Source organism: Onychostoma macrolepis, chromosome 18 (assembly GCF_012432095.1).
Source record: "Onychostoma macrolepis isolate SWU-2019 chromosome 18, ASM1243209v1, whole genome shotgun sequence".
Lineage (NCBI taxonomy): Eukaryota > Metazoa > Chordata > Actinopteri > Cypriniformes > Cyprinidae > Onychostoma > Onychostoma macrolepis.
Window position 1 is genome coordinate 31,820,043 of NC_081172.1, and position 14,919 is coordinate 31,834,961.

The following is a 14,919-nucleotide window of genomic DNA, read 5'->3' on the forward strand; positions in this document are numbered from 1 at the left end:
GGACGGATTTCCTTTAGTTCATAACACAAACAGGTTTTTGACAGGTCAAGCTTGCAAAAGTCACCTTAGAAAGTGAGGGCCATTTCTGAGGCATCAGCTGCAAACCAACTCATGTGAGGTCATTCCTAAAGCTGATCAGTTATTTTTCGTCTTTGTTAGTTAGTATTGAGTGATAATGTTTGCTGTTGAACCTTTTCTAATTAAAGGTGAGAAATATGCATGCTTACGTGAACAGTCCTCTAGGGCGCATTACTAATGTTGCATGACAAGAATAGGCACGACTAAAATTATTTAAATGATTTTGGATGAAGTTTCTGATTGCAATGTTATTGTTTGTATTTTTATTTATTTTTTTCTTGTACATTGATGCTCTGACCTCGAAGTATGCAAATAATCAACTACTAATCCGCTCATTTGAAGATGTTTCTATAAGAATAAGCTCTTTCTAAAATCACGAACTAGGCATTAACCCTTTCCACCTCATGGAAATGCATAAAAACACACGTCTTCCTTGTAACATACTAAAGCTGAGGAGGACAAGAGCGTGAGGCTTATTTTATTTATTTATTTATTTTTTTTAGACTTTTATGAGGTTGTTTACGGACTTTTATTTTGAACGTCAGCGCGTCTCAACTTCCGCACGAAATATTATGTGACAACATCCGCTCCTCCGCTGTTTCCTCACTACCGCTAGTAAAATTAAACAGCTTTTTATTATGAAGTTAATATTAATACCTACTTAAAAAGACGATAAACTATGAACGTTTTGCCTTAAAAGCGAAAATCATGGCGAGGATCGGCGAAATCATTCATCTTAACGTCGGGGGCAAAAGGTTTTGTATTAAACCAACTGCACATCCTGCTCGAAACAAGCCACACACTTTATTAACATCCTCATTTGTTTCTTTAGAAATGTTACTTTACACGTTAGAAACTGTAGTCTTCATAACAACTAGTTTACAGTAGTTTTTTAGTAATGTTTTTTATTTATCCGACTTGTCTTACTGTAAGTCCAGCAGACAGTAATAAACATCTGCATACCTATACAAGCATCTGATCGGGTTATAAATGCATTCGTGTTCTGTTATTTATTAATTTTGGCTAAAAGTGTTTTTATTTTTATGTTTGAATGTATAAATCCAGGTTCAGTACCTCCAGACAGACTCTGACATGGGTTCCTGACTCGTTTTTCTCAAGGTTTGTGCGTTTTAGATCAGATAAAGCTAAACTAGAACAAATCCCCTGCATGTTTCATGTAAATTAACAATTTAAGTGCTTAAGACATAAATTAGGTTTAATAATAATAACTGACCATACTGGTATATGGGTTGCTTGTTTGGTTTTTGGCTTAGGTGTTATTAGAACAGAAATAATGATTTAATAATATGGTATATAATGTGTGTACGTGTGTTTTTTAATACTTCTAGTTTACTAAGTGGACGGATATCAACACTTAAAGATGAGACTGGAGCGGTAAAGTTTATTCTGTTATACGTGCTAATAATAATAATACACGATGCAGCAAAATCTGTCTTTACAAAGATGTTACTATGTGTTTTAATGTAGCCCAATATTTGTCTTTTTTTAGATATTCATTGACAGAGATCCGTCTCTGTTTGCTCCTATTCTCAACTTTCTGCGCACTAAAGAGCTTCACCCCAGGTAAGTCTATATTTTTGTGAAATAGATCATTTAACACTGTGAAATTAAGCGTCTTATTTAGGTTTTAAATGGCATAACTCTGTTTTTATGACAGGTCCATAGATGTGCACTTATTAATGCACGAGGCAGAGTTCTATGGGATCACGCCGCTGGGTGAGATCAGGCTGTGCTGGGATTATTCTGATGCTTTTGAGCCACATATTAAATTGCATGTTGATTAAATGGTGGTTTCCACTGCTGTGCCTCATCTAATCATGTCTTTACCTCCGCAGTGCGAAAGCTGCAGCTGTGTGATGAGTTGGATCGCTCCTCCTGCGGGAACGTGTTGTTCAATGGCTACCTGCCTCCGCCAGGTACACAACAAACCCTGAGCACAGAGACAAAGTTCAGCATGTTTCAGAGAGACTCATTGTGTGTGTGGCTGCAACCAGCCCTCGATTCTATTCGGGTATTCGATTTAAAAAATAAAATCCTCAATTGCATTTTGCCCGTGTCGAGTAATTCGCAAAATACCAGAAGCATTCCACATATTAAACCCCTTTCAATATCGTAATAAAGCATAATGCTGTTAAGAATTCACAAATGCTATGATTTAATTAAATAAATATATGCAATGCAGGTTTAATATGCGCTTTAATTATTTACATGCGTGTAGGTTATATACAGTACATGTGTGTCAGAACGGCTCCAAACTCCATCTCTGCATGTCGTTGTGAGTTTGGGTTTATTATAACGTTCATCTGGGAACGCAACGTGCTCTACTTCATCAGATTTCCTACACAAACACAGGAGAATGCATCAATGTCTTTCTAAATATAACTGTTCATCACAATTTCAAAATAAAAGCATGGACCCTCGATCTGAGTTTACACGGTTTGATATCCACATATTGAAGAAATTACAGTGGCTTTTCTATTATAAAGAAATGGCCAAATATTAAAGATTAAGTGGACATTTAAATTAAATGTCAATATCAAGCTAGGATTAATCGCACAGCGTCAGGCTGTTGGCGCCCTCTGCTGGCATTTGTTATAATGCGTAATGTACATCAGCTCTATTGTTTATAATACATTGTGTTTTAACAGTTTTGTTGAATAAAACCTCATGATTACTTGCTTTTGATGCTTTATTTGAACTAATTATTATTGCCTCATTGCTATTATATATGTATTTTAAGTCATATTAAAGGCTATTGTACACTTAGGTCTATTTTTATTACTACAAGAAAAAAAAATTACAATTACTTGATTACTCATCAGAATAATCGACATATTACTCAATTACCAAAATAATCGTTAGTGACAGCCCTAATTGTGTTTGTCACAGTGTATCCGGTGAAGCGCAGAAACAGGCACAGTGTGGCAGGACCCCAGTTCATGGGTGGCCGTGCGGGGCCGGTGGAAAGGGCCCCTGTGAGGAGGAGTAACACAATGCCGCCTAACCTGGGCAACGCTGGCATACTGGGCAAAGCTGCCATGGAGGAGAGAATGACAGGTCTGCCTTTGTCTATAGTTCCTTTTAGTATTCTATTCTACTCTAATTTACTTTTTCCTCTGCAATTCTGTTCCACTCCGATTTTCTCTGCTATTCTACTTTACGTAATTCTGTTCTATTATATTCTACTCACATTTACTTTTTTATTCTTTCTATCATGATAATTTACTTTGGTATGTTAAATTCTATTCTATTTTGTTATTTTCTATTATGTTGCACTCTTATTTACTCTGATTTATTCTATTTATATTTCTTTTATTATTCTACTCGGTTCTGCTCTATTCTATTCTATTGTACTTGGTTCAGCTCATTTCTACTGATTTATTCTATTCTTTTGAATTATGTTGCTCAGTTCTTATATGCTTACTTCTGTTCTATTTTATTCATTTCCTATTAATTTCTACTCTGATTTGATTCTATTCTATTTTACTCAGTTGCACTATAGTGTATTCTATTCTGCTCCATTTTAGTCTGATTCATTCAGTTTTATTCTGTTTTACTCTAAGTTGTACTCCTCTCGTCTGATTTGATCCATTCTATTCAATTTTGTTCTACTCTTGTTTTATTGTTCTCAGACTGCATTATATTCAGTTCTACTCATCTCAACTTTTATTCTGTTTTATGTTGTTCTATTTTATTTTACTCGCTTCAACTCTAGACTATTTTATTCTGTTTAACACTAATCATTGCTACTCTAATTTATTCTATTGTACTCAACTAATTTCTACTCAGATTTGTTTTATTCTATTTTATTTCACTCAGTGGTACTCTACTTGATTACTAATTTCTTCTGTTCTGTCTTACTATATTTTTCAGTTCTGCTCTACTCAGTTCAATTCTGTTTTATTTCAGTTCAATTCATTTCAGCTCTGGTTTGTTCTATTCTGTTCTGTTTTCTCAGATAATTTTTACCCTGATTAATTCTATTTTACTTTGTTCTACTCTACTCATTTCTACTCTGATTTTTCTATTGTACTGTGGTTTATTCCATTCTATTTTCTTCGGTTTTACTCAGTTCAACTTGTTTCTATTCCTGTTCATTTTGTTCTGTTCTATTTTAATCAATTCTACTAATTTCTTGTCTGGTTTATTCTTTTTCTGTTTTATTTTACGTGGTTTTACTCTAATTCTCTTGGGTGCATCCTTAGTTCACTCCTTCTGTTTTCAGTTTAAAATGGTAATTATTAATAGTTTCGTGAATCACGTGATCTGTGTTGTTTAGGTCTGATCTCTGATCCAGGCATGGTCAGAATCATATGTGGTCATCATAACTGGATTGCTGTGGCTTATGCCCAGTTTGTGGTCTGTTACAGGTAGGGTTCCTCTTTGAATGACACGCATAGTAATGATTGGGATGTGTGATAATTTTTTTTTTTTTTTTTTATATAAACGTGGCGCCTGTTTCTGTGCTCAGGGTTAAAGAGTCGACTGGATGGCAGCAGGTGTTCACCAGCCCTCGGCTGGACTGGGTGATTGACAGGGTGGCTCTCAATGCCAAAGTCATGGGCGGTTCTCTAGGCGACAACGATAAGATGGTTGCCGTTGCATCGGGCACAGAAATCATACTGTGGGCAATCTGTCCCGATGGAAATGGCAATGAAATTGGTAAGCTCTCGTTTCATATAATGCTTTTAGATCTTTCACAAATATTTGGAAACCGAAGTTCTTGTTTGTTCTGACCCGCAGGTGTGTTCAGTTTGAATGTGCCGGTGGAGGCTTTGTTCTTCGTTGGAAATCAGCTCATCGCCACCAGCCACACGGGCAAAGTGGGAGTATGGAACGCTGTCACTAAACACTGGCAGGTAACGAGAGCTGACAGATGCATGACCGTTTGTGATTCATTTCTGCATTTGTTCCGGTGTCACATTTTAAATGTAATCAATTTCTTAATATCACAACTTCACCTCTCTTTATGTAGAACCAGGATGTGGTTCCTATCAACAGTTATGACACCGCCGGATCGTTCCTCATTTTGGGATGCAATAATGGATCTATTTACTATATTGGTAAAATGTTTTCCAGTCAATGATTATCTAATATATTATGTTTTGATTTTGGTCTATAAAGTTGCAAATAAAAAAGTAGGTTTAGTTTTAAAGTATTTAATTCATGGATCACGGTGTTGCCATACAGTTCTAAAAATATATAAACCATTTATTGTTGAATTTCCAGCTAAAATAAAATAATATTTGCTGTTAATGTTATTTCTAATTGCTTGAGCTGATATAAAACATTTGTTTGGATACATAAATTCTTCGTGGTCATTCAGATGGTTGATCAAGCTGATACACTGTGCATTTCTGTGTCTTTCAGATGTCCAGAAGTTTCCGTTGCGGATGAAAGATAATGATCTGTTGGTGACTGAGCTGTATCGAGATCCCAGTGAAGATGCTATTACTGCGCTAAGTGTCTACCTGACACCCAAAACAAGTAACGCAGGCCTATCATCAGCACTAAACCATATTCAACTAATACTAAACTATTAGCACTCCAGTTGATCACACAATTATGAAACACCCATTGAGAAAGACATACACTTCAGCATACTTTTAAAAAGAGAACTTATTACTGAAGTAATATACTTTGAAAGAATAACTGAATGTGTGAACTGGATGTAATGTTTTTAAATTAAACAACTACTGCAGAATGTACTGACAAGCATTTGAAATGCACTTTAATGTGATTTCTATTAAACCTTGTACGTGTGTGCTCTTGTGCTTGTTCAGGTGACAGTGGGAACTGGATCGAGATTGCGTATGGCACTAGTTCAGGCACGGTGCGTGTCATAGTGCAGCATCCAGAGACGGTGGGATCCGGTCCACAGCTCTTCCAGACCTTCTCCGTCCACCGCAGCCCTGTTACCAAGATCATGCTGTCCGAGAAACATCTCATCTCTGGTAAAGAGGCTTTGTTTCTTATACCCATTGCTTATTTATGTACAGAATATCGTAAGGAACTGAGATCAATAGTACAAATATTTTGCTAAAAAAAAGAAAATCTGTAAAATGTATTAATTATAAATTGAATAACAAAAACAGAGACTTTCACAAAATTGCAAAAACATTAAATTTTTTACTGTTTAATCAGTGATCAGTGAAATATTTGTTCTTCATAAGCTGTTGTGCTCATTTATGTGCAGTATATAATAGGAATCAAAAGTATGAAAGCGCTAATGAAGAAAATAAGAAAAAAAATCTGTATAATTTATTCACATTGGATTAGAAAACAAGAATGTCAGTATTTTTTAAAATTGCAAAAAAACATTTTTCATACAAACTCATTGAAAAATCACTATAATGTATTTATATTGAATAGAAAAACAAGAACTTCAGTATTTTTTAAAATTGCAAAAAACATTTTTCATACAAACTCATTAAAAAATCACTATAATGTATTTATATTGAATAGAAAAACAAGAACTTCAGTATTTTTTTTTTTAAATTGCAAAACAAATTAATAAATTCATACACACTCATGCTCATTTATGAGGAATATAGTGGAGATTAGAAAACAAGAACATCAGTATTTTTTAAAATTGCAAAAAAAAACATTTTTCATACAAACTCATAAAAAAATCACTAATTTATTTATACTGAATAGAAAAACAAGAACTTCAGTATTTTTTAAAATTGAAAAAAACAAACAAACAAAAAATTTTTCATGCTCATTTATGTGAGTGGAGATCAAAAGTCTGAAATCACTAGTAAAAATGTTTTGCTTTTTTCTAAAAAAAAATAAAATAAATAAAAAAACAGTACAATTTATTAATATTGAATTAAAAACAAAAACAGATTTTCTAAAAATTGCTAAATCATTTTACATTTAGTTCTTATAACATTTAATGAGGATCAAAAGGATGAAATGACTTGTGTAATTTTAATAGGTAATATTTTTTTTTTTTTTTTTAATTCAGCGTAAATCATTAATGCTAAATTGCATAAAAACAGTAACTCCAGAATTTCTTAAAACTGCGAAAACTATTGTTCTTCAAATAGTTGTTCTTCAACTACTTCTTTTTTTTTTTTCTTCAAAGTGCTTTATTTCCATATGCAAATGAAAAAAGTAATTAATCAGAAATCTTCCTTGCTACAGTGTGTGCAGACAACAATCATGTCCGTACCTGGACGGTGACGCGTTTCCGAGGCATGATCTCCACTCAGCCTGGCTCCACCCCCCTTACTTCCTTTAAGATCCTCTCATTGGATGATATTGACGGCCATGGAGGCTGTGCTGCTGGCACTGAAATAGGTAAGATGTAGTGAGCAGCATCAAAAACGGCTTAAAATGACAGTATTCCTTTAAAATCACACTTATATTAATTTTCCTGGTTCATGGGCCATAATGTGTTGACTAATGGTCGTGTGCGCAGGTCCGTATGGGGAACGCGACGAGCAGCAGGTGTTTATCCAGCGTGTGGTTCCTGACACTGATAAACTCTACGTAAGGCTCTCCTCCAATGGAAAGAGGTCCGTTTCAAATACAAACAAGACAAACCAGCATACTGTAGGGCACCCGGCTAGTTAAATTAACTGATGAAAACACCCTTGAACAACAAACTGATCAACACAAATCTAGGTACTGCACTCTGAGAGAGTGCTAAACATGATCTGTGTCTCATCTGAAGGGTGTGTGAGGTGCGTTCGGTGGACGGGACCGCCATCACGGCGTTTGTGGTGCATGAGTGTGAGGGATCCAGCCGCATTGGGTCCAGGCCCCGCCGGTACCTCTTCAGTGGACACAGCAACGGCAGCATCCAGATGTGGGACCTGACGACGGCGATGGAGATCGCAGGGAAAGTGGATATCAAAGGTGAGAGTGGAGGAATAAATGCACAATAAAGCGATGATCACCTGCAGAACGTAGTGTGTGTTTTAAGGAAACACAGTACAGTGTTTTGTATTTGTGTGTTCAAGCTCTCGGCGGTCCCACTGAAGAGGAGTTACTGGAGCTTTTGGACCAGTGTGATCTGGCGCTGACCCGAACACCAGACATGAGTCCTGCCGCGTCTCTCACACACTCCTCACGCAACTCCATGTGCAGGTACACACACCTCCAGCCCTACACCCTCAAACTAGTCCCTACAAAATCACACATACAGTAAAGATCTTGCAGTCATATAGTCTCAAAACTTAAACACTATACATGTTAACATAGGTTTGCTTGATAACATATTGTGATCACTTGAATATTAGCCTACTGCATTTTACAGAAATGTGGTCTGTTTTTTAATCTTCTGAAATGTGCTGCAATTTATATTCTAAAGAACTTTTTATAATGCATTTAACATCAAGCACACAAAGCGTGCATGAATTTGCACGCATGCATTTATTATGAACTTGACATTGCAATCTATTCATCATCAAACTAAATGCAGTCAATCAAACATAAAATTGGTGAATATAGGTCAACACAACAAGTTAGTTGTTGGCGAATTAGACATGACTGGTTTGTGCGCAAGTAAAAGTGTTTTTTTTTTTGGTTTAATGTGGGTTCCTCACATTCAACTTTAATTCAGTTTGTGCTTGTCAGGTGTACTTATTTGTGTAGTCCGTTTCCCACATGCCGGTAATTCAGTTTCGCTTTAAATTTGTTTATAATAAATGTTGTGCATAATGAATGGCACTATAATTTATTCTTAATTTATTTTTTAAAATGTTGTTCTCTTTCTGTATTCCATTAAATTTGAAGGATATTCGTGAAGTGAGTGGAACTAAATTTCTAAACTCATGTAAACGTTTTGCTTTATTTACCAGTATTTTACATTTACTTCTAAACGTAATGAAACGCAACGTACCTTTGTTTGTTTTTTTTCTCTTAATAATGCAACTTTTGACTCAATGCAACTTAAATTCAGTTACGATCTTTTTAAAAAAAATTTTTATGGAAATTACAGTACATGTGCCACCTAAACCAGACTGACCTAGAAAAGTGGTAGTCTCACTAATAAAATAAGTTTAAATAACTTTAAATAAAATTCTTATACTGAACTTGTTTTGTTTACACTTTATTTTAAGGTGACTTTGTTACAGTATAATATATATGAGTTTATATATATATATATATATATATATATATATATATGTGTGTGTGTATATGAGTTTATTTACAAAAACAGATAACTCCATTTTTTTTTAATTGTTAAAAATCATGTTTTTTTATGTTATCATGTTTTATTGCGTTTTATTGTGTTAGTTAGCTGTTTTTTAAGTAATTTTTTTAACCCAGTCAAAATAACCCAACTGCAGTTTGATTGAGATTAATTGGAATGCACAAGGAAAGAACATGATTTCTGAGAATTGTTAAAAATTGAGTTATATATGGAGTATTTATATATACACAGTCATGGCCAAAAATATTGGCACCCTTGCAATTCTGTCAGAAAATTGCGACTGTTTTGGTGTTCACGTGCTTATTGTTTTTGTTTGCACTGCAACTACACAAAAAACTGAGAAGAAAAGTCAAACTTGATAAAATTTCACACAGAACTCAAAAATGGACTGGACAAAATTATTGGCACCTTGTCAAAATTATAAGAAATATTTGCTTTTCAAGCATGTGATGCTCCTGTAATTTGTATTTAGACACACCTGTGGCAAGTAACAGGTGTGGGCAATAAAGTAATCACACTTGCAACCAGTTAAAATGGAGAAAAGTTGACTCAACCTTTGTGTTGTGTGTCACACCGAGCATGGAGAAAAGAAAGAAGTGTAAAGAGTTGTCGGTGGATTTGAGAGAAAAAAATGTGGAAAAACATGGCCAGTCTCAAGGCTACAAGTCCATCTCCAGAGATCTTAATGTTCCTGTGTCCACTGTGCGCAATATCATCAAGAGGTTTACAGCCCATGGCACTGTAGCTAACCTCCCTGGACGTGGACGGAAGAGCAAAATTAATGAAAAATTACAACGAAGGATTGTTCGAATGGTGCATAAAGAACCCTGATTAACTTCCAAACAAATTCAAGCTGATCTGCAGACACAGTGTACAACAGTGTCAGCTCGCACTATACGTCGCCATCTGAATGAAAAGGGACGCTATGGTAGGAGACCCAGGAGGACACCGCTGCTGACACAAAGGCATACAAAAGCAAGACTGGACAAAACCACAATCCTTCTGGGAGAACGTACTGTGGACAGATGAGACAAAAGTAGAGCTTTGCTGCTTCTGGCACTGGATGCCTTGACTGTGTGAACGGTATGAAATCTGATGATTACAAAATAATTTTGGGGCACAATGTAGTGGCCAGTGTCAGAAAGCTGTGTCTCCACCAGAGGTCATGGGTCTTCCAGCAGGACAATGACCCGAAACACACTTCAAAAAGCACTCAGAAATGGTTACAAACAAAGTGCTGGAGAGTTCTGACCAGCAATGAGTCCAGATCTGAATCTCATTGAACACCTGTGGAGAGATCTCAAAACAGCAGCTGGCAGAAGGCATCCATCAAATCTGAATGACCTGGAGCAGTTTGCAAAAGAAGAGTGGTCAGAAATTCCAGGACAGAGGTGTAAGAAACTCCTTCATGGTTACAGGAAGCCATTGATTTCAGTTATTTTTTTCCAAAGGGGGGTGCTATCAAATATTAAGTTAAGGGTGCCAATAATTTTGTCCAGTGCATTTTTTGGGTTCTATGTGGAATTGTATCAGATTTGACGTTTCTTCTCTGTTTTTTTTGTGTTGTTCCAATGCAAAAAAAATAAATAAACGTGTAAGTACCAAAACATTTGCAACTGCAACAATTTTCTGAGAGAAGGGTTGCATTTTCTGACAGAATTGCAAGGGTGCCGATATTTTTGGCCATGACAGTATTTCTATCTTTTGCTGTAGTGTGTCAGGAGGAAATATCGGTTTACATTTCCAAACATTTATTTTGCCATTAATTGGAAATGTCTTTGAGACATTGCCACAGTTCTTCTGGATTTAGTCTGTCTCAGTTTGTTCTGATTCTTCATGTCATTCCAGCAGACTGATGATGATCAGATCAGATCTCTGTGTGGAGCACTGGCTGCTGTCAGACAAAATCTCACTGCATTATTACAATTAATGGCAAAATGAATGTTTGGAAATGTAAACTGATATTTCCTACTGACGCACTACACTACTTATAAATCAGGATTTTTGTGCAGATTAATATCTTGGAAGGTAGAGCTGGTTATGTAGTCACTATTTCATATTCATTCCGTTGTCTGACAACAGAAACAGTAAAACATATAAATGGAAACAGTTTTTTTTAAGAATTTGGCTGCTTCAAAATACAGTATGTGGGAACAGCGAGGCAGACAAATGTAATAATAAATGTACGTTTTGCATGTTCAGAAGAAGTGAACTGCCCTGTCCTGTGAACATGTAAACAGGTTAGTGTAAGTAAATTGCTCAGTGCAAAGAAAGAGAAGTAATGGGAACCTGGTATTTCTTTTTTCATGTGTCTAATAGACATGAACAAGTTCTTTATAACTTACTATAGGATTAGGGTTTGGTTTAGGGTTAGTTGCATGTAATTATGCCTAATTTACTGTTATTTTTACAGTCGATACAGGTGTAACAAAGACACTGTAAAATAAAGTGTTACCCTTGTTTTCTCTCCATGTCCTGTAGATGGCGCTATTGCTCATTTATATTGTCTCTCATGTTTTTCCCACAGTCTTCAGTCTCAGTTCAGTGAAATGGGTCGAGCTGCCGGTGTTTTTCGGGGTCCGGTTCCTCTGACCGGTAGTCTGCCCCGTCAGGCCCCGCTGGTTCCCCTCAGCAAACCCCGCGAGCCGCTGCACCTCGGCCTCAGCCAGTCGTCTCTGGCCAGCAGCGACGGCCTCGGCTCCATCCGCAGGGGCAGCTTTGTGGAGCGCTGTCAGGAGAGAGCCAAGAGCTCGGACACGGCCGGCCTGGACGGGGGCAGACGCAGTTTAGCTGTGTGCAACGAGCTCGAAGCGCGACTCGGCCTCAGAATGCAATCGTCATTCTCCACACCTTCATCATCATCGTCCCCGTCAGCATCAGCAGCAGCAGCGTCCATGAGAAGACCAGCTTCGGCAGCACCAAGTCCTGCTCCTTCACCGCTCAGTCCAGCCAGATCACAAACGCCCGTGTCTCCAAGACGACCCCTGACCTCTCCGACCAGTGAGAGCCCGTCCAATGAGAATGTACCTGGACAAGAAAGCCCCGCCTCTTCATCTTCCACCAGCCCCAAACCTCATATGAATGAAACCAGCTTCTGAGAGGAAGGTCAACACAGTGGACACAGGAAAAAGAAAAAAAATGGATTAGATTGAATGTTCTACCCAGCAACAGAAATACAGAATTAGTCATTGAAAAGTGTTTGTGTATAAATACACACAGATAATTATATGTATACTTCTTTTAGAGCAGTATTCTTAATATCAGAGAATACACACACACACACACACACACACACACACACACACATATATATATATATATATATATATACACATAATTATTATTATTATTATTTTTTTTCAGAATTTTAAATGATTCATTTTTTAGATTAAAATTGTATCTATATTGAATATCATTTATATATGATATTCACAAAAACTGAAGTAATTTAAAATTCTGAAGTATAACATATTATAGCATTTACAAAATATATTTCTTTTGGAACAGTATTCTCAGTATCACAGGGTGCCTTATAATATAGAATGTGGAGTTATTATGAGAATATGGAATGTCACATGTAAATGTTGAAAAAAATGCCCGTTCCACAAGAAAACAAACAAACATAGCAATTTTTTTTATTTTTTTGGCATGTTAACATACTTCCCAAACGTATGGAACTAAAGACAGCTGAACATCACTGGAAAGTCGAAACACTGTGTCTCTGGTGCTGTTAAAACATTGATCGACCAATCGAGTGAGATTGGGGCGGGGCTGTGTGTTTAGCCAGCCAATGACAGGATAGGGGCGTGTCTAAGCAGCCTATTTGAAAAGGGTCGTTATTTGATCAGTTTCATTAAGTAATGCTGCTGGTGCAGGAGTCGCACGTCATCATCTCGAGGCTGTGTCACACTGGCTAATATTACTGCATGATCTCAAACTGTGTGAATGCTGTTCAGACTGACAGGGTTATGTAATTACTACTCGACTGCTCATTTATTAATGCTCCATGCTGCTTCTGACATCTGTCGAGCAGGATGGGCTAATGTATATATATTACAGTGTAATGGTAGCAAATAAGATGCACACAACAGATGAATTTAAACCAATGCTTATTTTCCATTGTACTAAAAATTCACTTTTAATATCTGAAAACAGAAAATGTGCATTATAAATTAAGAGTATTAGTTATATTGTCTGATGACAGTAATAATAATACAAATAAATATCAGACAATTATCTGATATCGCTGTAAAGAAAACTCATGGTTGATGTCTGCAATAAGCAGTTTACAGGTGGTTCTTCTAAAACCAAAATAAATTAACATGTAAAAAATTTAAATTAAATTGTATATGTTAATAACTAACAAAATCATGTGTAATGCATTGCATAATAGAGCGAGAGATGAATAGTGTATGTAGTGCTTGCAGCTCTGTTACAGGCAACACAATGTATATATAATCAGCACTTTCCGTTACGCCTCAGAGGACCGCTGTGTGTCTTCACTGCTGTCGGAGGATCAGTGTGCGTTCGAGACGGTAAACCGTGGCTGTTACTATAGTAGAAACATGTATCACATCTTAAAGTCCGCTAGAATTTGATTGTTGGAATATGAAGTCTGAATGTTCACTGTATTCATATCATCTCCTTTTTTGTTCAAATATAACTGAGTATTTTACCCTGTTTATGACAAGCTTGAAAATGTGGCATCTCTGCCAGATATTGTTATGGTATATTGGTTTTTACATTACCAGTATCATTCCTAAATAAATCTGAAAAAGTTGTGAATGCAAAGAACCTTATTGTGTTTAACATGAACCATTTGATAAGTTATAATTGTTTTTTTGTTGTTGTTGTTTTACTGCATTCCTTCTAGAACACTGAATATAGCTTTTTGAAATTATTTAGTTTGTAAATGCACTTATTCAAATATCAATATCACTTTTGAAAATACCAGAAAATTATTCATTTTCATGTAAATAAATTAGAATAATAAAAAGTAAGGCTATAGATGGACAAATGATCAAATCTAGATTGACAAACATTGACAGAATAAAAATGAAATTAATGTAATATAACCCTTTTAATTAATTTTATTAAGGATTATCAGTAAAATAAATCATTATTATAATTTAAAAGGATATATTAATAATTAATATAATATTTATTTATTATTAATAATTAGTTTTGTATAATATATTTCGTCTTATATATACAATTTAACTGTAATGCAATACACATTTTTAATTACTTTAGTGTTACTGGTTGTCAGTAAAATAAATCATTATCATAATTTAAGAGGTAATTCAAATGAATATATTAATAAATAATATAATATTTAATTATTCTTTATTAATAATGTATTTTATGTTACAGTGTTACTGATTATCAGCAAAAAAAAAAAAAAAAAAATCATCATTACAATAATTTGAGATATATTAAAATATCTGATATAATATTATAATACATTTCTATTATATAGTAGTTAACATTTGAAGTGGATCAAAAAAGTTCATCAAAGCTGTCCTAAGACAAGACGGGTAACTTTGATGAAAGGTTTTGATCCACTTCAAATGTTGACTACTATATCTATATATATATATATATATATATTCTTCCTAGAACACTGAATTAACCTTTTTAAAGTTGTTGTGTTT

The 14,919-nt window shown here is 35.4% G+C and overlaps 1 protein-coding gene across 4 annotated transcripts; it reads left to right on the top strand.

Moving 5' to 3' along the window:
- The first annotated feature begins 33 nt into the window (after positions 1–33).
- On the top strand, positions 34–14,050 carry shkbp1 (SH3KBP1 binding protein 1). Of its 4 annotated transcripts, none has more exons than XM_058752214.1 (18): positions 34–113; positions 1,144–1,197; positions 1,428–1,473; positions 1,589–1,662; positions 1,757–1,815; positions 1,935–2,015; positions 2,989–3,156; positions 4,379–4,469; positions 4,571–4,761; positions 4,843–4,958; positions 5,075–5,162; positions 5,470–5,586; positions 5,883–6,053; positions 7,249–7,404; positions 7,526–7,622; positions 7,781–7,965; positions 8,070–8,196; positions 11,793–14,050. In XM_058752214.1, coding segments are annotated over exons 1-18 (2,394 nt in total). In that variant the 5' UTR covers positions 34–111; the 3' UTR covers positions 12,364–14,050. The 4 variants fall into 4 exon arrangements, with proteins under 4 accessions (XP_058608197.1, XP_058608199.1, XP_058608198.1 ...); XM_058752216.1 differs by having other exon boundaries at positions 54–118; XM_058752215.1 differs by having other exon boundaries at positions 79–206.
- Positions 14,051–14,919: the final 869 nt, after the last annotated feature.

Excerpts from the sequence above, each read along its gene's own strand:
- shkbp1 (XM_058752213.1), top strand. The coding sequence starts at position 787 with ATGGCGAGGATCGGCGAAATCATTCATCTTAACGTCGGGGGCAAAAG. Across the intron at positions 834-1,143 it reads CTTAACGTCGGGGGCAAAAG|GTTCAGTACCTCCAGACAGA; the intron begins GTTTTGTATTAA and ends GTATAAATCCAG. Across the intron at positions 4,959-5,074 it reads CTGTCACTAAACACTGGCAG|AACCAGGATGTGGTTCCTAT; the intron begins GTAACGAGAGCT and ends CTCTTTATGTAG.